The 23,180-nt window shown below is 44.3% G+C and overlaps 4 protein-coding genes across 9 annotated transcripts; 3 read left to right on the forward strand and 1 right to left on the reverse strand.

Annotated features, from left to right (window-relative positions):
* Positions 1-1,735: 1,735 nt before the first annotated feature.
* LOC6548191 (putative uncharacterized protein DDB_G0287113) lies at positions 1,736-2,763 on the reverse strand. Its single transcript, XM_001975177.3, has one exon. The coding sequence runs from the start codon at positions 2,473-2,475 to the stop codon at positions 1,930-1,932; it is 546 nt and encodes a 181-aa protein (XP_001975213.1). The 5' UTR covers positions 2,476-2,763; the 3' UTR covers positions 1,736-1,929.
* A 2,788-nt stretch (positions 2,764-5,551) lies between these two features.
* Positions 5,552-8,610, forward strand: LOC6548190 (protein 5NUC). Of its 2 annotated transcripts, none has more exons than XM_001975176.3 (7): positions 5,552-5,626; positions 6,250-6,513; positions 6,570-6,720; positions 6,784-7,040; positions 7,099-7,393; positions 7,474-7,771; positions 7,830-8,610. In XM_001975176.3, exons 2-7 carry the CDS (start codon positions 6,278-6,280, stop codon positions 8,390-8,392), a joined length of 1,800 nt encoding a protein of 599 aa, XP_001975212.1. In that variant the 5' UTR covers positions 5,552-5,626; positions 6,250-6,277; the 3' UTR covers positions 8,393-8,610. The 2 variants fall into 2 exon arrangements, with proteins under 2 accessions (XP_001975212.1, XP_026836796.1); XM_026980995.1 differs by having other exon boundaries at positions 5,562-5,626; positions 6,271-6,513.
* A 3,008-nt stretch (positions 8,611-11,618) lies between these two features.
* LOC6548189 (protein 5NUC) lies at positions 11,619-14,836 on the forward strand. 5 transcript variants are annotated; one of them, XM_026980931.1, is made up of 8 exons: positions 11,619-11,650; positions 12,123-12,234; positions 12,724-12,950; positions 13,004-13,154; positions 13,212-13,468; positions 13,527-13,803; positions 13,866-14,166; positions 14,228-14,836. In XM_026980931.1, exons 2-8 carry the CDS (start codon positions 12,211-12,213, stop codon positions 14,776-14,778), a joined length of 1,788 nt encoding a protein of 595 aa, XP_026836732.1. In that variant the 5' UTR covers positions 11,619-11,650; positions 12,123-12,210; the 3' UTR covers positions 14,779-14,836. The 5 variants fall into 5 exon arrangements, with proteins under 5 accessions (XP_026836732.1, XP_026836731.1, XP_026836730.1 ...); XM_026980930.1 differs by having other exon boundaries at positions 11,621-11,650; positions 12,068-12,234; XM_026980929.1 differs by having other exon boundaries at positions 11,625-11,756; positions 12,068-12,234.
* A 553-nt stretch (positions 14,837-15,389) lies between these two features.
* On the forward strand, positions 15,390-17,656 carry LOC6548188 (protein 5NUC). Its single transcript, XM_001975174.3, has 6 exons — positions 15,390-15,668; positions 15,729-15,870; positions 15,923-16,179; positions 16,233-16,509; positions 16,566-16,869; positions 16,928-17,656. The coding sequence occupies exons 1-6, from the start codon at positions 15,415-15,417 to the stop codon at positions 17,494-17,496; spliced, it is 1,803 nt and encodes a 600-aa protein (XP_001975210.2). The 5' UTR covers positions 15,390-15,414; the 3' UTR covers positions 17,497-17,656.
* The last annotated feature ends 5,524 nt before the right edge of the window (positions 17,657-23,180 follow it).

A 23,180-nucleotide genomic window follows, 5' to 3' on the forward strand; every position in this document is an offset into this window, starting at 1 on the left:
TTTTTATCTCTATTTACAAACCATCTTAAAGATACTAAAGAGCCTGAATGATTAGTGGGAGCTGTAATCGGTGGGTGTAATCAGTAGTTAAGCACACGGCTCAGCTCAAAGTTGAGCTGGGATAGTCTGGCTTACAGTTACAGATCGAATCCAGTTGATACAGCAAGACAAAGCTATGTATAGGGAAAGAAGGACCCGACTGACGGTCGGTAGATACAAAATCTATGAGATTAATTAACTTAATAGAATATAATAATAAATACAAAGGGCACATTTAAACCATAATTTTATTTATATATACATATATTTAACATAACTAACGATACAGATAAAGAATATATATATATATACACTTACAAATTCTAATATTTACATAATTAACAGAGATCGACTAACCCCATGTTGACAACAAAAGTAACAGATTAACCCTAACAAAAATTATCTAATACTCGAGCATTCAGAATTAAAATATCGAATACTAAAGATCTACAAATAACTAACAAATTACAAAATATATACAAGTTTATTGTGAATCAATGTCCATTAGTGGATACTGCTGCAAATGATTACTTTATTAAAACACCAGATACGAAAACAATAACAGAGTAAAAGGAATACTTAAACGCAAACATAGGAATAACAAATACTCCATTTACTTATACACGAATATAAAGTTCTAACTAAACCAACAATGTAACTCAACATTAAATTAAAGTAAAAACAATGTAATTCAATGTACTTAACCCATTTAACCCATGACACCGGACAAAGCAAAGTAGTTTACCTAACTTTTCGTTTCCACAATTGTTCAACAATGAGTCGTCTGCCTTGTCCAGATGTCTCCATTAATTATGCACTGAACTAACAAAAGTAAACTAACTATAACTCGTAATCAACAATTTGATCCGTTGCCAAGCTCAAAATTTCGTTTTCTGTTTTCTTACTTTAGTTAGTTTTTAGATTAATGAGAATTCTCAGTAGAGCTTAAGTAGAACCAAGAGAGTGTGCCAAATGTTTGTAGGAAGGGGATCGGGATCTGAGTGGACGGATCCCTTCCAGGTCTGAAATTACCAATTGAAATGCCAATTCATAGATATTATCATTTTTTATATGTAACCTAATTTGAGAATCGAGCGAATAAAGTTGAGGTTGCTAACGCAATGAAATAATCATATACTCGAATAAGAATAAAACGATATCTTGTCCAAAAACCTTAAGAAACATTTACTTACAACCATGTGAAACGTTGAATTGTTGAAAACAATTAAAATCTAGTTTTAAAGAAATATCAGTAATACAGATAATACAAAGGAATTACAACCATTTATTACAAATAATTATCGTTGTTACAAATTATACAGATAACTAATATGAAATTATAACAAATGCTACTTTAGGGCGATTCCAAGCCCCAGATAATTTATGATACCAAGTTAATGAAATAACCGAACAACAAAAACACCCCGCCCTAACAACAATAAGAATATATACACTTATATGATATACATACCTACAAAATGAATTCAAAGAACTAATATATGGCGATTGAGTTATTCTCATTAATTATTATATGTAAAATTAAATAACACAAGTAATAACTAAATGAATAAACAAATAAATATATTTAAAATGTATCGAAAATCGAAGCAGTATAGTGTTTTTATTCCCGCATAATTGGGCCAACCTCAAGTAAAACTTCTTCCTTTGTGTTTTTAGTTTCCATATAATTTATTCGTTGTTGCTTATGTGTTTTATATTGCTTTACAATAATTGACTAGAGTAAATAGCTTAGGAATACCCAGATCCCGATGTTGCATAATTTCCACCCCCAGAAAGTTCGCAACCCTTGGTTTCTCTCTCGTTTTACTTGCAATGAGATCGCAGCAAAGTGACTAGAATGAGGAGGAGATCCTGCCCTCCAATTTGCCCTTAGGCGTGCAGCAGTCCATCGCTTTGCCCAACCAATTTCCCGAGGAGCGTCTGGTAGAGTGGCGACTCCGTGGGCACTCCCTCACTCTGGAGGAACAGCAGCGTTTCCCTGGCGCACATGGCGAAGCCCAGTGCCTCCGCCTGACTCCTTTGGGCTGGCGTCGGTGGCGCAAACTGGGCCGCTACCTCGGCGTCCTCTTCACTTTCCTCGTTATCCTCAGCTTCAGCTTCAGCTTCTGCACCCGCATAACCAGCTCGATCGTCCAGATCCTGCTCAAAGGCATCCAGTTCCGCCTGCAGCTCCATTATCTTTTGCAGCGCTTCCAAGAGGATGCGATTGGGGGCATCTGGCGGGGATGGGCAGTCCTGTCCTGGCTCTTCTGCTGGTGGAGTTAAAGGACGATGGCGTTTCTCCGGAGCAGCTTCGTTGGGCTGCTGCTCTTGTTGCTGCTCCTGCGGCTGGACACGTTGCTCCTGTGCCTGCTGCTGATGCTGCTGCTCCTCCTGACTGGCTCGCTTGCGCTTCATGATCAGTTTGCCCGACATGGTAAGTGGATGAGCTCCTAGATTTTAGCTGCAATCGTTTGGGTATTCCAACTCGCTCCTGCGCGACACAACCTTCGTTCACCTGGCGATCGCCACGACTGAGCTGCGACCAACTGCACCCTGGCGACCAACTGGCAACTCCAACCCCAAAATGTGGCAGGGCCCAGAGATAGTGGCATTAGGGGATGTGCCGCGCCAAGGAAATTAAAAACAACAATCCATCGGCAACCAAAAAAATTGTTGCAGCTGTTTGAGTTGCGGCAGCTGAAGCGGGAGGGCAACAGGATACTGGCTACAGGCCACAGGCTCAACGGCGGCAGCAGGATATTGCAACCCTCAGCTGGCGCTGCCTCTCCCTCTCTCCCTCTCGCTCCAACTCTCTCTGTCTCCCTCTGCGGCTGCAGCAGCCGCGCTCCGAATATCCTCCCTTCCTCCGTGCATCCGTCCTGCACCCCATCCCCCTGCTCGTCCTTTCCGCCCTTCCAGTTGTTGTTGTCCCGTGTCTGTTGCCTTTCGGTGCGGCATTGCCGATTCCCGAGTTACCTTTTTATGTCCGTTTTCAATGAAGGGTGTCTGTGAAAGAACATTTACAACTAATTCATCTCCCTATATAGAGCTAATATGATTTTTGTTTATTGAACATTTTATAGCCTAAATATCTTATTATGAATATGTAAGCACTAGCATTTTCTCTATAATTTAATTGGAATTTATAAAAATTCCCAAGTCACCTTAAATGACGAATGATTATATGAACTTAATTGTTATATGTAAACAAATCTGGATTCAGTCAGTTAATTTAAAATACATTCCAATCTGGTTTCAGCGAACATCGACCGATATAATTGCTTAAACTGCTATTCTTGGCAAAACGTGCTCTGCTGACGCATTTAGAAAATAAGTGATTCAGGTTAGAGAATATGTCCACGTATCGTTAAGAATTGTGTTCTCTCCATTAACTACCTAAATTTCAATCACTTAAGACGAGACTTTTTAGATATTGTACCTATACCATAAAGGTTTATATACTTTCATTGAGTTTAACCGGAATTGGTAAATATTTGAAAATTTGTATAGGTATACTGGAAAGTAATAAAAAACACTTTTTTCCAAGTATTTCTAGCATACTGCGCTCAATGTGTGTGTAGGGCATTCCCGAGTGCAGCATGCCCGACCATAAAAGCATTTGCAGCTGGCACGCTTCACATTCATCTCTTCGATCGGCACTTCCCCTGCGAGTTAGTTTGACCTGCCACTGGCAATGATAAGTGCAATCCTAAGTGCACTGCGAGAAATTTCCGCATTGCGTTGTCATGGAAATGGGCATGCGGCATGAGGGGTATGAGTTAGTGTGAATGAAATCAAGTCCTCTGTTGCTCTGTTGGCATGGAGAACCCATTCTTATCGGCTTTACTACAGATTGTAAACGGAGTACAGGTGGGCGCTCTAAATGCTAATCGATAATGCTGTCAGCATTTTGAATGAACATAATTCGCTTTATGGTTTATGTCTGCGAATTGCGTAATCAGGGCCATAATTTAAAGCGAAAGGATCTAATTTTTTGGCTTGCACGGGAACACTCCCCGTGTGCCCAAATGTAAGATGACGCAATAAATGGACAAACTATCTTATTGATAGCAATGAATTTTTATTTATGGTCAAGGAAATTGGGCGTTATTCGATTGATTTGTGGCTGCGAATTTGACACTATCTCAGCAAATTGTTAATGAATGTCGGAAGGCATTTGAAATGTCTGTGAACTTTTGAAATGTCTGATTGCATATTTGCATATGAAATTGGGTGTACATCATTTACGTGATAAGCAATGTTGTTGAGGGTGTATCATAATTGAATCGTATATTACTTTTATCTCATTATTGTCGCACACTTGACATTGTGTAATATTGCGTGCTAGTTTGCCCCTCATTTCAGCTCAACTTGGTCCCAGCATCTTTTATTTATTTTCGAACCAACTCAATTGCTAATGTATCTTGTATCTTTCGGATATATTTAGGCGGCAACGAGAGCAGGAAAGTTGTACCTTTCGTTTAAAGTATTTGCCCGACCACAGGCAGCAAATACATTATCCACAGCCGCAGCTGTTGTGTCCACAGTGCCATATAATACGTACATACGTATATGATTGAACAGTTTGAAAAGCACGCGACAAGTGGCGGCGGATTATTGGGGGTGTACTGTGCCCAAAACCGGCAATTGCGATCACATCATGTGGCTACAAGCTCGCAGTGCACTCATAAAGTAATTTAACCAAAACGTCAATTGCATCTCCCCCATATTATCAATCCAAAATGGCCATGAATCTTTGAAACAAATCAAGAAACTCGTTGTTATTAATGGAATGCGCCTTATGTTCGCAGAAGACACTTGTGTGGAATTTTCGGGAAATTAACAACAAAGATCGACGTTCGATCGATCGGCGCAGGCGGAGACTCAAAAAATAAGTACAGTGAAAGCCCTAAATAAATACCCTTTTGCGTATAATTTCGTGACAGTGGAAATGCTTGGCTTGAACAGTAAGCAATGTACCAAAATGGCAACTAATTACACATGTTTAGCTATTTAGCTTTTAGCTAATAATATTTAGGAGTACGCTTTTTCTAAAATATGTGTTCGAAGTTACGATCTTTGAATGCATTTTTGTATATACTCAGTAATACTTGTATGCTGTTAAAGCTGCAGTTACACTGAATGTAAATTCTCCGTACCGAGAGCGCACTGTATATATTTTTTCGTGCCCTTCATATTTCGTCGTGGGAACGCCGCGTTGTGTTTGGACAACTGCTGGACTAACTACCTGGCTCCGTCCGGCTGACTATGAGTCAGATACACAGATAGATATTGCCAATTCACCGTTATCTGATCTAAACCCGTCGATAATCGCGCGATAAGCCTGCTTCTGACGGCTCCCAAAACGGCTCCAAGTACAGTGGAGCATCGCAGAAAGAGCAGTGGCGTTCTCAACCATATTAACCCGCAATACGAGGCGTTATCGTAATCAGACCGCTCGCGAGTCAGTAAATTCGGTTTACTGCTTAGGGTACTCGGCTTTATGTTTTCGGCTATAACGGTTCTCGCACTCTCGGCCAATTTTGGTGGGCCAGTTAGCCCTCGGACTGTGCGACGAGTGCATGTGAGTAGCGATCGCTGAGTTTTCTAATTCGTTATTTGGCAGTTCGAGCTTGCGGCGGTATTAGAGTTGTTTTCGCTGGCGATCAGGGCTTTTAGGCCGAGTTAGCTTTTCGGCCAACGCCATAAGCTGGCTGACATTGGAGCTCGTTTCCGAGTTCAATTCAAAACCAGTTGGCCCAGTGAAGTGGGGGATGGACAATAGTCGAGCTGAATGGACTGGGGATTTGTGTGTTTTTGCACACGCAGTGTGATAGGCGGCGATTAGATTTAGAGCAGCCAATAAATAATAAATTGCGATTTCTGCACGCTCGTGATTGATAAATATTTGACTCTCAGCCGTGGATGATAAGGTCGAAAATGACCTGCAACAGCCTAAGTAGAAAATCTGGTTTACAACGGCTGAAGTGTTCCCATTACTTGTGTAAAACTGATAGATAAGAAACGAACTACCACTAATAATACGCTTTTTTAAGTGCTAGTACTGAGTGCATTTCTATTAGAAGAAAATGATTTTGGTGTGTGCAACAAACCAGTTTCCATGCAATCATGCAATCAGTGCTTAATACGATTTCACCAACGATTATCCACCCCCTTTTCATCCCCTCGTCTATGATAACTTATCAGCGATAGTGTTTATTGCTCCAGCACCAAAATGTTACCAGCCCGGAGCTTGCTTATCGGCTCATGTTGCCTACTGGCCCTACTGATTCATCCGGTGCAGCCGAATCCCATTGCTCCCCGGGCGGAAGTGGCAGCCGAGTTCATCATTCTGCACAACAACGACATGCACGCTCGATTCGAGCAGACGAGTGTGACCAGTGGCACCTGCACCAAGGAGGAAGCCAATACGGACCAGTGCTATGGAGGATTCGCCAGGGTGGCCTACGAGTAAGTGCGTCAGGTTGCCCAGAGTTCTGCTAATTAAGCTTCCAAACTTAAACCAGGGTGCGAAAGTATCGCAAGGAGGCGGAGGAGGGTGGAACTCCAGTGTTTTATCTCAATGCGGGGGACACCTACACCGGAACTGCCTGGTTCACCGTCTTTAAGGACAAGATCGCCAGTGCTTTCCTCAACAAGCTGTCGCCAGATGCTATTGTAACTATTAATTGATGTTATCCGCATTCGCTCACTATATTTTATGAACCTGCATTTGAATAGTCCCTGGGCAACCATGAGTTCGACCAGAATGTTGAGGGTTTGGTGCCCTTCCTCAATGCCGTGGAGTTCCCCGTTCTGGCCTGCAATCTGAACCTCACCGATGTGCCCGAATTGGCGGCTGCCAAGCAGTTAGCCAACTCCACGATCATTCAGAAGAATGGGGTGAAGATTGGCGTGATCGGTTACCTTACGCCCGATACCAAGGTGCTGGCCTTCCGGAATAAAGTGGAGTACGAGGAGGAAATCGTGTCCATCAAGTGGGTATAACTAAAATCCGCTGAAGAGCGGGAATTATCTAATTAATGTACTCCCCAGTGCGGAGGCCGAAAAGCTGAAGGCTCAAGGCATCAATATCATCATCGCCCTGGGCCACTCTGGATACCAAAAGGATCAGGAGATAGCCAAGAATTGCCCCGAGGTGGACGTGGTCATTGGTGGCCACTCGCACACATTCTTGGATGCCAATCAGCCGGTGGCCGATCCCACTGACTCAAATCCGGAGGCGGTTCGAGGTCCCTATCCCACCACAGTGGTGCAGGCGAGCGGCAAGAAAGTTCCGGTGGTGCAGGCATATGCCTACACCAAGTACCTCGGAAAGATTCATCTTCAGGTAAGCTCCATATATTTTTGCACTTATAAAAGAAATTTTGTTGTATTTGTTTATTTTTTTTTGTAATTTCCACTTTGCAGTTCGATGCCGAGGGCAATCTGATCGAGTTTGACGGTGCTCCCATTTTGCTGAATGCCTCCATAGCTCAGGAGCAGGATCTGCTGGATTTGCTGGACGTATATCGTCCCAAGCTGGAGGAGCTGGAGAACATGATCCTGGGTTACACTAAGGTGTTCCTCGAGGGCGGCAACATCTGCCGGATGAGGGAGTGCAACCTTGGAAACTTGGTTACGGATGCCATGATCTACAGTCGCGTGGTGCAGAACAAGGGTGGAGAATTCTGGACGGATGCTTCGATTGCCTTTATGCAGGGAGGAGGTGCGTTTGCTTGGTGTCATTAGAGAGTTCGAAATCATATGAATCTACGTCTATTCAGGAATCCGTGGATCCATCGATAAGACCGCAGATGGAATCATCAATGGGGCCACCCTACTGGCTGTTCTTCCTTTCGAGAATAATCTGTACATAACCAGGATACTCGGAAGCACCCTTCTGGCCGCCCTGGAGCACTCGGCCGCTGTGAGGCTGCAGGACTCCAATGGTGGATTCGTGCAGATGTCCGGAATGCGTGTGGTGTACAACTACAACAATGAGCCGGGCAAGCGGGTGGTTTCCGCCCAAGCCTTGTGCACCAGCTGCGCCGTGCCCACGTACAAGAGCGTCAATGAGACGGCCCTGTACAAGGTGATCGTGCCCCAGTTCCTGCTCGAAGGCGGCGATGGATACACGCTGACCGAGGAGTCGGATCCCTTCACCGAGAGCATGGAGCGGAACGATCTGAATGCCACCATGGAGTACCTGAAGCAGCGCCATTTCGTGTATTCCGAGATCGAGGAGCGCATTGTGATCCACGAGAAGGCTGACACCGGATCGGCGTCTGGTATTGTGGCCTCCATCTCGTTGCTGCTGCTCTCTTCCCTGCTAACTAGATTCATCTAGTCGCACTTTCAGCTTCTCATTTCGGAACCGTAATCCATAAACAATCTTAGCCACATCTGGCCGTTCGCACCTGCGATTGCATTTTTCCGACCTAAATAGTTAAGGTTTTCAGCTGGCGAAGTGTGGTTGCTGATAAGTTTTCCCCTAATTAAAATAATATGTGCTTTTTCACACACGAACCTGAACTTACTAGCTAATAAATGTTGTGAGAACTGAAATTACCTTGCTTTTATTTTAAACATTACTCAATATGCAAATCGATTAGTTTTTGAGCAAATCGCCTATAATCTAGGTATAAACTATATATGGATCTAAAAAATTGTAGGTATCTGCATTTCTCATAACATATGTTATACGAAAAATCTACAATGCCTAATATAAATATGTATGTATATGCGTTATGCCCTAAGTATTCAATATTATAATAATAGGTTGGAAAATATCTCCCTTCCGCTTTTTTGCTCTTTATTCAATGCCTTATAAAAAGTGTTACAGTGATCGGATTTAGGTCAAATATGCGCCGTTTTGTTCGATAATCTGTTTCCATCTAGATGGCAACTTCATAATAGAAGAAGCCCCCCTCCTTATTTGCGAAGAACTCGGACAGCCACTTTTCACAAGCCTCTTTTGAGTTCAACTTTACACAACCAAGGGCATTCGCCGTGGACAGGAACAGGTGGTAATCACTTGGCGCTATGTCCGGGCTATATGGTGGATGCGATAAAACCTCCCATCCGAGCTCCCTTAGCTTCTGACGAGTCATCAACGAAGTGTGTGGTCTGGCGTTGTCCTGGTGGAACACTACACCCTTCCTGTTGGCCAATTCTGGACGCTTCTGGTCGATCGCCTGCTTCAAGCGGTCCAGTTGTTCGCAGTAGATGGTTGAATTAAGCGTCTGGCCATATAGGAGCAGCTCATAGTAAATGATTCCCGTCCAATCCCACCAAACACAGCAAAACCTTCCTGGCCGTCAATCCCGGCTTGGCCACTGTTTGGGACGATTCACCGGCCTTCGACCATGACCGTTTTCGCTTGATATTGTCGTATGTGATCCATTTTTCGTCGCCAGTCACCATCCGCTTCAAGAATGGGTCGAGTTCGTTCCGTTTCAGCAGCATATCGCAGGCGTTGATTCGGTCCCAAACATCAAGCTTTTTTTGTATCCAGCCTTCTGCAGATGGTTTAAAATGGTTTGGTGACTAACTCCCATCTCCTGGGCGATGTCACGAGATGCCACATGCCGGTCTAACTCGATGTATTCCATGATTTGATCGGTATTTGTCGTCACAGGTCTTCCGCCGGCTGGCTTATCCATGGTGTCGTTTTCACCGGCTCTGAATCGTCGAAACCATTCCTCCGCGGTTCGAAGTGATAGAGTACCATCCCCCAAAACACCATTAATCTCACGGAACGTTTCTCTGGCGGATTTGCCTTTAACGAAGGAAAACTTTAAAATAGCGCGAATTTCGGCGTTAGTGAACTCCATGTTTACACGTCTATAACTGTTGAACGCAATATCGTGCATATCGTGCCTAACTAATCGTGCATAGCGTCGTTTTGTAGGTTATGTCAAGACCTTTCAAATGATGTATAGTATTGCCAGATACGAGCTCTGTAGCGCTTTGTACATAGCCGCGAAATTCAAAAGACGTAAGGGAAGGGCGGAAGGGAGATATTTGCCAAACTAATATAACGTAATTTGAATGAACTCACAAGGAGTGGCGGTTTCTCGAGAAACTTCTGTAATCATCAGCACAAGGCCTAAATATAAAAATGACACATTTAACACAAAAACTCAATACATATGTTATGAAGTACGGGTTGGTGATCGCACCCTGCGATCGAATGCGATCAAATAATGTTGGCACTGACGTCACTTTGAACGGTTTTCCCACAAAGCTACTCCAAAAACATGGAAAGTACGAATTGCAAATGAGGACAATGAAATCCACACAAAAAGAGACGTCGTTTCAGCCAGAAATCAGAGTGAAGTCTTCTTATCAGTTTCATAGTTTATGTGAAAGATCGGTGTATACATGCATACATATGTACATACGTACAGCCCAAATTCTCAACTTTTTTGATGAAATGAATAACATCGATATTTTGTAGAATGTATTCCTCTAATCCAGTTTGATGCAAGTTATAGCAACAGCCATTGTTGTCAAAAATATTACCTATTGTTTCAACAACACCAGGGTACTACATGTTAACTAAACATGAGCGAACGCCTTTGTCGAGTTCCCCGACTATCAAATACCCGTTACTCAGCTGGTGGGAGTGTGATAGAGAAATTTCAAAAATGGATTGGCATACTAATTTTTGAAACTTTAACTTTTTTTATTTCCTTTTTTCACAAGCTGAGTTAAGGGTATCTGATAGTCGGGGAACTCGATTTTGAGATGATAATGTTGTAGAAATTCAAAAAAATTAAAATATGTCCCAAGGCTGAAGTTCTAAACTCCATAACTCAACTTATCTTAATCGGATTTTTAAGTGGCATACCTCGAAATGTTTCTGGCGCAATTATCTAAAAATCTTCATTTAAATTTCTGATGTTGTATGACATCATGTTGTATGCATTCAAATTTATAAATTTATTTTACAGTGCCTGAGATATCGAAGACCAGTTCGAATCGGCTATCAATAATATATGTATATACTTTATGTGATCGGAATCGCTTCCTTCTGTCTGTAACATACTTTTCAACGAATCTGTACACCCATTTAATTTACGATTAGCGGGTATCAAATGTGCGCACCTACACATTATTATGATTTATATACTTTCGAGCCTCTTCCGCTGTCGGCTTTCATGTTGACATAAACTATTTATAAAATAGAAATGGAAATGCTAATAGTGAATAATATAATAATCAGCAAACATTTTGTTACCTATTGAGTGCAATTGTTTCTGCGGCACAAAGTAATTTATATATTTTAAACTCCCAGTGCTCGCTGCGATGCGATTTTTTCCAATTGATAACACATTACCGAAGGCCTCCAGAGTCCGATACGTATACATAATGCTGCGTGTACGTAACGCAGAATCCCGAAGAGAATCTCGGGTGCAACCGGGAGTCTCATGTTTTGCCGGTCAATTTAAGTGATACTCTTGCCAACAACACACATGCTCCCGTGCAAATAAGTATAATGTAAATAATAAGAAGAGAAGTGCAGAGAGCCGACCGCGACTGCGACTGCGACTGCGACTGCGACCGCAGTCAGTCAGTGCGATTGTGGACATTGGCGGCAAAGGTTGTGCGCATTTAGACCGCTGAAACATGTGGAAACTGATCGCTGTTTAAGTTCTATTAAATTCTAAACACAATTAACCATTAGCTGGCGGAAAGTGCTGATAAAAGTCTGGCCAAGCTCGGATACAATTGTGGTGGTGGCAGGGTTAAAAGCTGCAATTTTAATAGGCACTTTTTTGCATGCTTTTGCTTTGATTAAAGTGCAATTTGATATTATTTCCAATGCAACTATAGAAAAGTCCAGATCCATAAATAGTACCATTTTGAGATCGCACTACAAAAGTACACACATATATTTTGCTATGTGTTTTTTTTCACATACTTGTAGATTTATTAAAGGATAATCATTTAAATTACACTTGTTCCTAGGCGGGCCATAAATTATACCATTATTTGTGTTTGTTTTTCTTTCCACAAGTTGGATGCCTGGCCTTTCCCAAATTTTTGCAAATAAATTTTGAAATAATATTCAGACATTCCATGGATGGGTGAAAAAACAACTTCAAGCCGAATTTCATTCCCCGCGTGAACAGAATTTCTGTGTGGCTCACTGATTTTTGGATGACCCAAGCAGTCAGGCTCCAGGTGATATTTTTGTGCTTTGTAAGCAAATTAATTAGCCACTCCGCACGAGTAAATTGTATTGTTATTTTGGCACTCGGTCTGCTTTGATTCTGTGGCACTTTTGAATAGATCATTTTGTACACTAGCGGCGCTGAGTAAACATGATGTTTATCATTTGCGGACTTTAAAGATATGCACGTTTCTGTAGAAACTTATTTGCAGATAGTCTGCTGTTGCGAAAAACTTGAAATTTAATTAATTTCTGTGCTTTGTTTTCACAGCGTGTTTGTAGCCTTCTGCTAGCAGCTCAATCAATTTGATAAATTGTAATTCACTAAGTTAATGATATCGCTGTCTGCAAAGCTTTGTAGTTTCTGTTGTAAAGCAATTTAAGTTTATGCGACCATAAAGATTGTCGCAAAACACTTGTCAACTGCTTTTGGATTTCCTTGATATAAGCTATTCGCTGAGCAATAATGAAAATCTCAACTGTCATTCCCAATTGGCTAGAAGATGCAGTCACGCTGGCTTTTCGGGCTCTTCGCGGTTCTCCTGGCCCATGGGAGCCAGGCCAATCCAATTTTAAGCCCTCCCAAAGTGGCCACCGAGTTTATCATCCTACACAATAATGATATGCATGCCCGATTCGATCAGACGAGCGTTAATAGTGGCACCTGCCCTCCGGAGGATGCACATACGAATAAATGCTATGGAGGATTCGCCCGGGTGGCCCACGAGTGAGTTATCTATGCGCAGTATAGAGCGTACTATTTTAATCAACCCTTTCCAGAGTTCGAATGTATCGGAAGGAGGCTCAGGAGGGGGGTACTTCCGTGTTGTACCTTAATGCTGGTGATACCTACACTGGAACTGCTTGGTTTACTATTTTCAAGGACAAAATCGCCAGTGCGTTCCTCAACAAATTGAAACCCGATGCTATAGTTTGTGTTTTCCTGCATTTCTCCGACAAAACATCTTCAGTCCTACTTTATTTTTAGTCCTTGGGCAATCATGAGTTCGATGAGAGAGTAGAGGGCCTGATACCCTTTCTTAACGATGTCACCTTTCCTGTGCTGGCCTGCAATCTGGACCTTAGCAAGGTGCCCCAACTGGAGGCCACCAAGCACTTGGCTCACTCCGCCATCCTGGAGGCCAATGGCACTAGTATCGGTGTCATAGGTTATTTGACACCGGATACCAAAAAGCTGACATTGAACATGGATGTGGAATTTAACGAGGAGGTGGAGTCCATTAAGTGAGTGGGAGAAACATCGAGATCAACCGAACCTAATTTCGAAAATATTCCTTCAAAGTATCGAGGCAAAGAAACTAAAGGCACAGGGTATTAAAATCATCATCGCTCTTGGCCATTCGGGTTACTTGAAGGACCTGGAGATAGCCAAGAGCTGTCCGGACGTGGACATCGTCATCGGTGGCCATACAAACACATTCCTCTACACCGGTGCCCAGCCGGATGCGGAGCACATAGACGGACCCTATCCAACAATGGTCAAGCAGCACAGTGGCAAGGAGGTTCCCGTGGTGCAAGCCTATGCGTACACCAAGTATCTTGGAAAACTTCATGTACAGGTAAGTGCAAAATGTACCTAAGTAATAAATGATATGATATGTATCCTAACTTGTATCTCCAGTTCGATGCCAATGGCAACCTCCTCAAGTGGGATGGGTCTCCCATCCTGCTCAATGCTTCAGTGGCTCAGGACCAGGACCTTCTGGATCTGTTGGAGGTCTTTCGCCCGAATGTCACCATGCTGGAGAAGTCGGTCGTGGGGAAAACCAAGGTTTATCTGGAGGGAAGCAAGGCGGTTTGTCGGGCTGAGGAGTGCAACCTGGGCAATCTGATAGCCGATGCAATGGTGGCTACTCGGCTGCTGGAGGATGAGGGCGGTTATTTCTGGACAGATGCGGCCATTGCTCTCATGCAGGGTGGAGGTTAGTCGGATGCACCTGGTCTGTTTGTTGGTGACAAATAAGCAACATTTGAATTCACTAGGCATTCGTAGCTCGATTGAGAAGCGATCGGATGGCGACATCTCCATCAACGACCTCCTCTCCGTTCTGCCGTGGCGTAATAAGCTCTATCTGGTGCCCATGCCGGGCAGCTCTATTCGTCGAGCTTTAGAGCGTGCAGCTGCCCTGCGGGGCAAGGATTCGGACGGTGGCTTCCTGCAGGTGTCCGGTATCCATGTGGTCTTCAATGCCCACAAGCCCGAGGGTCAGCGAGTGGTGTCCGTGCAGGTGCGATGCGCCGCCTGCAGAGTGCCCACCTATAGCGATCTGAACGACACTGCCGTCTACAATGTCATCCTGGGAGAGTTCCTGCTGGATGGTGGCGATGGACACGTATTCAGGCACCCGGCCCACCAGCCACAACGCCTGCAAAATAACGATATCGAGGCGCTAAAACAATATCTCGGGCGTCGGGACTACGTCTATCCCGAGATCGAGGGTCGCATTGTTTTCATAAACTCATCCAGTGCAGCACTCATGGGCTCGGCAGCCCTGCTGCTCATCTCTTCCCTTCTCATCAAAATGATTACTTAAAGTAAAGATACAATGGAAGGTATTCGCTTCAAGCAAGCTGAAAAGATTATTACCATTAGTGCGATAATTCTTTTTAAGTGCGATAATTATTACGACAATTCTAAGTCTCAACAAAATTCTTTAAGGCGATAAAGGTGCTTTCATTTACTCCGTATGCCTTGTTAAATAAAAATATATTTTGTCTTTTGCATTGCATACTTTTAGGCAGACAACAATAACTAATAAAACTAGTTTTTGTTGCCTGGGACATTTCTCTAAGCGATGTTGGAATTTTACAGAATAATTTGACAGTAGAATAAAGTCAGCCCCTGACTTAAATAGTATTTTGTAAGAAAGTTAGTTAAAAGTTAGAAATTAAATTACATCGTTTTTAGTGTGACCGATTTCGACGGGCTTAAATTCAAATTTTACAGCGGCAACAAATAATATTTTAAGTTAACGTCTGGATAACTTTTATGAGCAAGAAATCCAATAATCTTACTGTCCATAAAAAAAACCGATAAAAATTGCTGTAAATAATATGAATAATTGAAAACACAATACAAATTCAAATTATGACGTTGGTTTAATGATATAGGAACTACTTGTTAGCACATCCTAAAAGTAGGCATTTCAAAAAGGCAGATCACAGTTTTCATGTGCTTCTCGGTCACTTTTATTCATTTGCTTGTAGTTTCAGTAACGATGCGTGCACCTACTCCGCAGTGGAGGGGTTTCCTCTCGCTGATCCTATTCTTTCTGGACGGGATCAGTGGCTTCAAGTTTACCCTATTACACACGAATGACATGCACTCCTGGTTCGACCCCATTTCCGGTAAGGATGGAAAGTGCAAAACTGGCGACGATGAGAGGGGTCTTTGCTTTGGCGGATTTGGACGAGTGGCTGCTGTGTAAGTATTCCTGACGTTGGAGTAATCCTAATGGCAACAGTGTCAAGTTATCCATTTCAGGGTGGCGGCAGCTAGAAGTTCTGGAGGTGATCCAGTTGTCTACTTGAACGGTGGCGATACTTTTCAAGGCACTTCGTGGTTTTCGATTTATCGAGGGAAAATGGTGGCGCGAATGCTAAATTTTCTGGCTCCCGACGCCATGGTACTTATTGCCTAATTGCTTGTAAAATCTATTCGCAATGATCACTCCGCAGACCCTCGGAGTTCACGAACTTGACGATGGAACAGACGCCTTGGCCGAGTTTTTGGATAACATTACCTTTCCGGTGGTCAGCAGCAATATAAACCTGAAAAATGAACCAAAACTTGCCGATAACAATAAGTTAGTGACTTCCTCGGTTATCACAAAGGGTAATCGTAGGATCGGCATAGTGGGCTATATACGGCCGGATACCAAGGAGCGAACTCAGCCGAGTAATGTGATGTTTAAGCAGGAGGTGCCCGCCATCAAGTAAACACATTTGCACTACCTGTGTAATAAGTAATTTATAAGTTGCATCCTAGCAAGGAAACAAAGAAACTGAGGGATCAAGGCATCGATATCATTATTGCGTTGGGACACTCCGGCTACGAGAAGGATAAGGAGATAGCCAGGCGATGTCCGGACGTAGATATCGTCGTGGGTGGTCAGTCGCACACGTTTCTCTACTCCGGAAGGGCTCCGAGCAAGGAAATCCCGGAGGGTCCCTATCCCACGATAGCGGTGAAGCCCGATGGCAGGAAGGTGCCCGTTGTTCAGGCCTATGCTTATACGAAGTATTTGGGCAACCTTTCCCTAGAAGTGCGATCTAAAGTCTTAAGTGTATCCTACAAATCGACTAAGATTCCATTTTTCAGTTCGACAATGGCGGCAATCTGCTCAGTTTCAAGGGTCGCCCCATATTATTGGATAAGCGCTTCCAGCCCAGCCGAGCTGTTCAAGATTTTCTTCAGCTGTACCGCCAGGTGATCGATGACATGGAGCGCCATGTGGTGGGCACCACCTCCGTTTATCTGAATGGCGATCCCAAGAGCTGCGGTTACGGCGAGTGTAACTTCGGCAACTTCATCGCAGATAGCTTTGTGTATGCCCGAGTTGTGCAAACGATGGCGGATAGAAGATCTTGGACGGATGCTTCCATAGGACTCATCAACGCGGGCGGTAGGTGATTACGTCTAGCTTCCGCAATATAACAATTGGCATAACTGGAAACACCTAGCCATTAGAGCCTCGATTGAACCCGGGGAAACGGGCGCCATCACGGAGGCTGACGTGGTCACAGTGCTTCCCTTCAGCCAAGAGCTGTTTTACACGAGGATTAGCGGCAGACAGCTGATGAAGGCGCTGGAGCACTCTGCCCATATGCGGAGCAAGCACATGACCAGTGCCCATTTGCAGGTCTCGGGCCTTCGGCTCAAGTTCAACCACAGCTTGGCCAAGGGCGAAAGGATCACAGAAATCCGGGCGCTGTGCTCGGAGTGCCAGATTCCACACTATGAGGCTCTTGATGCGGACAAGTACTACGGTGTGGTAATCCCCTCATTCCTATTGAACGGCGGCGACGGCTACAGTTTCATCGACAAAAATCGACCGGAAGTGGAAAATATGACCATCCTTGATCGCATGGCTGTCATCCAGTATCTCCAGGAGCACAAGGTTATCTATCCAGAACGGGAGGATCGCCAAGCTGTGCAGCAGAAGCACCTTGCCAACTCGGGCTATCACCTGTCAGTTGAACTCCCCTTGATACTCTGCTTTTTGTGCTTTTGTCATCGATGTCTCGTTTAAGTGCCAGTCTCCATGGGGCATCATTATCATTAGTACTCGCTCTCTGTTTTTGTCTATTGCGCAATCGCTTAGAACACAGATTAGTGACTAAGTCTGTTGTGAACAAGTATGCATATATATAAGCACAGGTGTCGCAAGTTTGATTATATATGCACGTACATATAGGAAGAATCTAGATTATACTGTTTGCAGTCTTTGCGCTTAATATATTTTTTATTGGTTGTATTCCCTTTAGCAATATATTCTTGATAACGATCATAAGTCCATATAGATGCTAAAACTGCCTCTCTGTCCGTATGTCCATATGTCCGTATGTCCGTATGTCCGTAGCTCGTAGAACTAGTTCGTAATATTTAAGTGTTATTAAACCACGAAGAATTCTTTAAAATTATGGAACATTCTGAGCCATAGCATGCTCTTCTGAATTTTATGCGTGATTCGCTCAAATAAATGTTCTAAGACTTGGCCCAAACAAATGCAAGCTCTTAAGATGTTAAAGGCACATCGTGCGCTCCCCCAACTATATTTCTGACTTTGACTGATCAGCGAGTGCCTCGACTATATTCATATTACCAGGTGCTACCAGCATGACTCCTCCACTTCTGCGGCTGCCCGTAATTGACTGCCAAATGAAGGCTACCAATCGGCATTCGTATCTGTATCTGTGGCTCGGTCTCGGTCTCGGTCTCGGTTGTTGGGTCTTGGATCTTTGGACCAGAGTCTCCGGGCTCCCGACCCTGTCTTTATTGCTGGCGGTTCTGGTCTCGTTCTCGGGTGTCTTCTGCTGGTGCTAAGCACTATTAAATTCCCCATGGTTAGGCTTTTCATGAGAAGTTCACGGCGCACCGACCCCGCCGACCTCTGCCCACATAATAGTCATCAAGCTCGTGTTCGCCGCCCCTGCAGCGCCCCTTCTCCTCGCTGCCCCTTGATCCTCCTCGGCATCCAGGCTGTGCCTCCAATGTCTGCTACTGGCGGCGTGTTCCAGCTTCACATTCAGCTCCATCTCCGTCTCCGTCTCCGGCAGCCACTGCAGCTCCAGAGTTCTTCTGTCGTGAGAAGCACATACACATCATGGGCACACACACTGCATCCACATCCATGTCCAACTCGATCGTAGGCGACACAAACACTATCTACTGGCGGCATTTCGCCATGGAATTGCGTGCACCGAGGAAAAATGGTTGACCAATTATGCACATATCCTAAAACTGGAACAGGAGTCGAATTCAAATTCAAAGAACTCTTTGTTCACGACAGGACACTTTATTTATCGGTGTATATAGAAGGTGAACTCAAATGGCATAGTAGTATTTTCACAGTTTTTCTCACTGCTGGCGAAGAGGGCGAGAAGGGTGGGAAATGGGGGCGGGTCAGCGGGAGCCGGCATGTAATTATGTGGCCCCATATACCGCGTCCGCTTCTCGGACAGCGGTCAAGTGCAGAATCGGGCACTTTGGAGCGGCAACACGCTACAGTCGGCACCTGGTACTCGCCTATCAGTCATTCGGTTAGTCATGGCTCAGAGGGGTTCTTGAACCCGAGTGTATACACCCATACGTACATCCACATCCACGCCCACACTAGCCACATCCACATCCACACCCGCATAAAGGTTGGCAGTGGCATTTCAATTTCGCAAATGAACCCCGCTGCCCGTTCTAACTTGGCTATAATCTCGGCCGGGCCGATGTGTCTGCACAGAAAAGTCTACTTCCGTCTTCTTTCATTTCTATTTGATTCCCTTCATTAAGAATGCTTCTTGGTTTCCTGCTTGGTTCCCGGCCGCTCCACTCCTCCTCCTCCTCCGCCGTTTAAGTTGGAACCGTTTAGGTCTAATGGCCGTATTAGCGACATGAGAATAGAAGATCGCGCGCCATTTGCTCGGGCATTACCGGCAATCCGAGTATCTGGGCATCTGTTCCATATCGAATTGAGACATGGACATGATTGTGTTCCATGGACGTGATGTGTGTGTGAAACTGGAAGCAGATCATGCATGGGTCAATGAGTTGCGCGACTCACAAATTAGTGGAAATCATCGGAGACCCCGCACCGAAAACGCCAAGAGATGTGATTTTCGTGTTGATGCGGTTAGGTTGCCATTGTTGCCAGTTATTCCTGTTGTTGTGCTGGTCGTGATTTTGTTGCCCGGTTCGCCAGAAACGTTGAATTGGCTTCACCTTTTGACATGGAATTTGAAATGACGTGAAGCAACAGCCGAAGGAAGAGCAGCTCCTCCCCCACTACCTTCTCCATGGACTCCTTCTGTGTCCCCAATCCAGCCTCCTCCACTTTGATTGCCAGTTAGCCATCCCAGCCATCCAGCCATCTCAGCCATCTTAGCCATCCCAGTTGTAACCCCATCCTCCGGCAAACGCTCATTTGGTTTCGTTTCTCGTTTCGATTCAGCTTCATTGCTCTGCGATCGAAATTATTTACCGTTGATATGGTTATGGTCAAGGCGAATGGACAAGAATCCGACAAAGCAGGCCAATTACGATTTCCTGGAGGTGGGAGGATCATTGGGTTACCTTGCTTCCACTTCGATATGGACCGAAATATGATTCAAAAGTCATGGGGAAATTTATAATTGTGTGGGAAGTAACGAATCATGACCGAAAGGCCTAGAAATTTGAATCATTCCCGCAGTTTCGAATTCATTTAGAAGTGCAACTACTTAAAATGTAACTTGATTGAATCCGTAATATCTTTTTCGATTTCCTGAGGTCATACCAGTCTTGTATGCCCCATCCTCGCCATAAAGTTGCAAACGAAAAGAAATGGCATTCATTTGTGAATATTTTAATAAGTTTATTATAAATGCACATGAGTCATGGCAGAAACTACAAGGAGGAGTGGGATTCGGACATGAATTTATTTATGCATGAACGGATCGCATCGGATGGGCTGGAATGGTATGGGATGATCTAGGATCGGGACGGAACCGAATGGATTGGATGGTATGGATTGGATGGTATGGGTCCTGATCGGTTTGCTGGTCATGTTCCTGTGATTTTGTGGGCTGGGCCCTCACGACAGTTGCCATGCTGGCGATGTGTGTGTGTGTTTGTGTGCTATGTGACCTCCGATGCAAATGCTGATGACCTTCGTACCGCCAAGGACACACACACAAAAGCACAGATACTTTGACTATCCGATCAGAAAGATATTCTAATTAGAATGCAGGCAAGTGGAAACTTGTGATGTCCGCCTCAAGAGAATATCTTAGCGTCATTTCTTAAGCCGCAGCAACCCGACTCACATTAATCCTTTGATCCCAGCGGAAAAAGTGTGTATTAGTGCTTCATCTCTGCTTTCAAACTCCTTGTTGTGCACCTCCACACAGAGAAAATGCGCTGAAATTCTTATTTAAACAATATGTATATTATTCTGCCTTATTTTCTGGCAATGTTGAAGGATGTTCAAGAAAAGTTACAACATAGGATCATCGTGTATGCATTTTTACGTCCTTAACGCCCTTTTCTATAAATCATATCAGATCCATTATCCAGTTTTCTTTCTGTACACTTTAAGCTAGATGCCATGTCCATGTCGTCATCATCAGCATCATCGCTAAACTTGACGCTAAAATGGATGTGGATACACAGGAGCAACACACACACACATACACACACACTCGCACACCCTAACACACACTCGCAGACATGGGAGCAAAGGGGACGAAAGGAGTGGCGCAGGAGAGGAAAGCCAAAGAGGCAACCAAAGTCCGTTGGCAAAAGCCAAAGTCGAGGATTTCTACCAAAAGGCGAATTAAATTCCTCAATCTGGTGCCGAGTTTATTTTTAGACCAAAAACAAAAAGCAACAGCAACAAGAAGAGCAACTAGCAATGAAATGGGAACAGGAGGTGGGGCAGGAAGAGGAAGAGTAGGGGGAGGCAGGCAGAAGCAGATGGAGAAGAAGAAGACGACAGCGATCATGCGAGGAGCGCAGATACACCGCAAAAAAAAAGAAAAAATCCAGTTGATTAATGAGTTGTCCATTTGAAATAGTAAGTATACAATGGAGGTGCATTAGTTGAGTGACCGATTGTTCAACAAATGATTTAAAAGAATTCACTTAGTTACGTGTGACGTTTCGCGCAGTGTACTTCCTCGCACAAATACAAATGGTGAGGATCAGAAGATCAGGCTGAGAAGAAGAAGCAGCGGCGGCCGCGAGTATAGATGGATGAATGCTGTTAAAGACGAAGGCCATCCAGCAAGCGGCCCCTTGCCACACCCCCTGCGCCACCGCCTACTTGTGGAAAATCCAGATTGCAAGGAGTCCAGCCAACAGCCAGCAGTCGCATCGGTCACATTAAGAAGCTCCACTGTGCGTCGCAGTCGACGGCGTCCACCCGGCGGCGGTTTTAGCAACAAAAAATAAAGAAACAAAATAAAAGCCAAACAAAACGAAGGGCCAAAATCTTGGTGCGCTGTACTCGCGATAGAATTTCCGATTGCAATGGGCACGCACAGGTTTCTTGGCCACCAATCCACAGTTGCACCACCCAATCCACAGCACCACTGAGCCACCGAACCACCGACCTGCACATCCACATCCACATCCACATCCTCATCCTCTGTCGTCCAACTGGGAAATTGCGGGCAATTCATTTCCCATGACTGCTAATCACTTGGCCATTATTTTGTTTAGCCGAACGCGTACATAATTATAGCCTACAAGCGTCGATCGGCCGATGTGACCAATGGGATTAACTATTGCTTAAGCTAGAATTAAACCAGAATCAAATAAGAATGATGGCTGGAGTCGTTGAAGTGGGGATAAATTATCCATACCTACAAGATATTTATGCACAAACAAAAAAGCATCCCGTTTCCAAATTACCATCCAGTTATACTCAGCCACTGACCCACATATCTGTGTTCTATCTACAAAAATCGAGATCATACACAATGGAATAATAATACACATTAATAAACAATAAATTAACACAACGATCTTTTTTGTGATGATATAAGTTCCTTTTTCGATTCTTCAGCGTGCTGAGTTCAAACTTTCCAAATTGGTGGCTAATTTTCTCTAAGCCACTTAAAGCTCTTGGTTATTAATAATCATTAAACCAATATTTATCCTTCCCCATGTTCTAAGACCCATTAGAAAGCTGCGAGCCAGAAGCCAATGGCACTGGAAGTGGAAATGCCTTTAATTACACATGCACACATTTATCATATTTTTTGTTTTTTCGGGTGGAAGGAGGTGGAAAAAGAGGGAGTGGAAGTTTCGTGTTTTGCGGCTGGCATTGGCACCCGCAGCATGGAAATATTGTCAAAATGCAAAGCAGAAGATCATTATTACATTTCACGCTTCCAGCAAAAGTAAGTAAAAGGCCCAAAGAACCGAAACCGCAGAAAGTTCCACGCGGCGAGTTCCACGGGCGACTCAGCGTCGCGATAGCGTACCAAATTAATGGAAATGGAACCACATTGCGTTCCTTGGGTTCATGGAAGTGCCAGTGGCAGTGGCAGTGGCGGGGTTTTCGGGGCTTATGAGGGGGCAAACGGGGGGCAAGGAGGAACGTGCGGCGAGCCCTACAGGTAAGACTGTAGCGAAGACGGCGAAAGACCAGCAGAAAGAGCCCAAAACCAAAGCGTCGTTGTGGGAGAAAGAACAAAACTAACAATGGACTGCGATGACTCCTCCGCCGACGCCGACGTC

This window comes from Drosophila erecta, unplaced genomic scaffold (genome assembly GCF_003286155.1).
Source record: "Drosophila erecta strain 14021-0224.00,06,07 unplaced genomic scaffold, DereRS2 tig00000092-arrow-pilon, whole genome shotgun sequence".
In the NCBI taxonomy this organism is placed as follows: Eukaryota; Metazoa; Arthropoda; class Insecta; order Diptera; family Drosophilidae; genus Drosophila; species Drosophila erecta.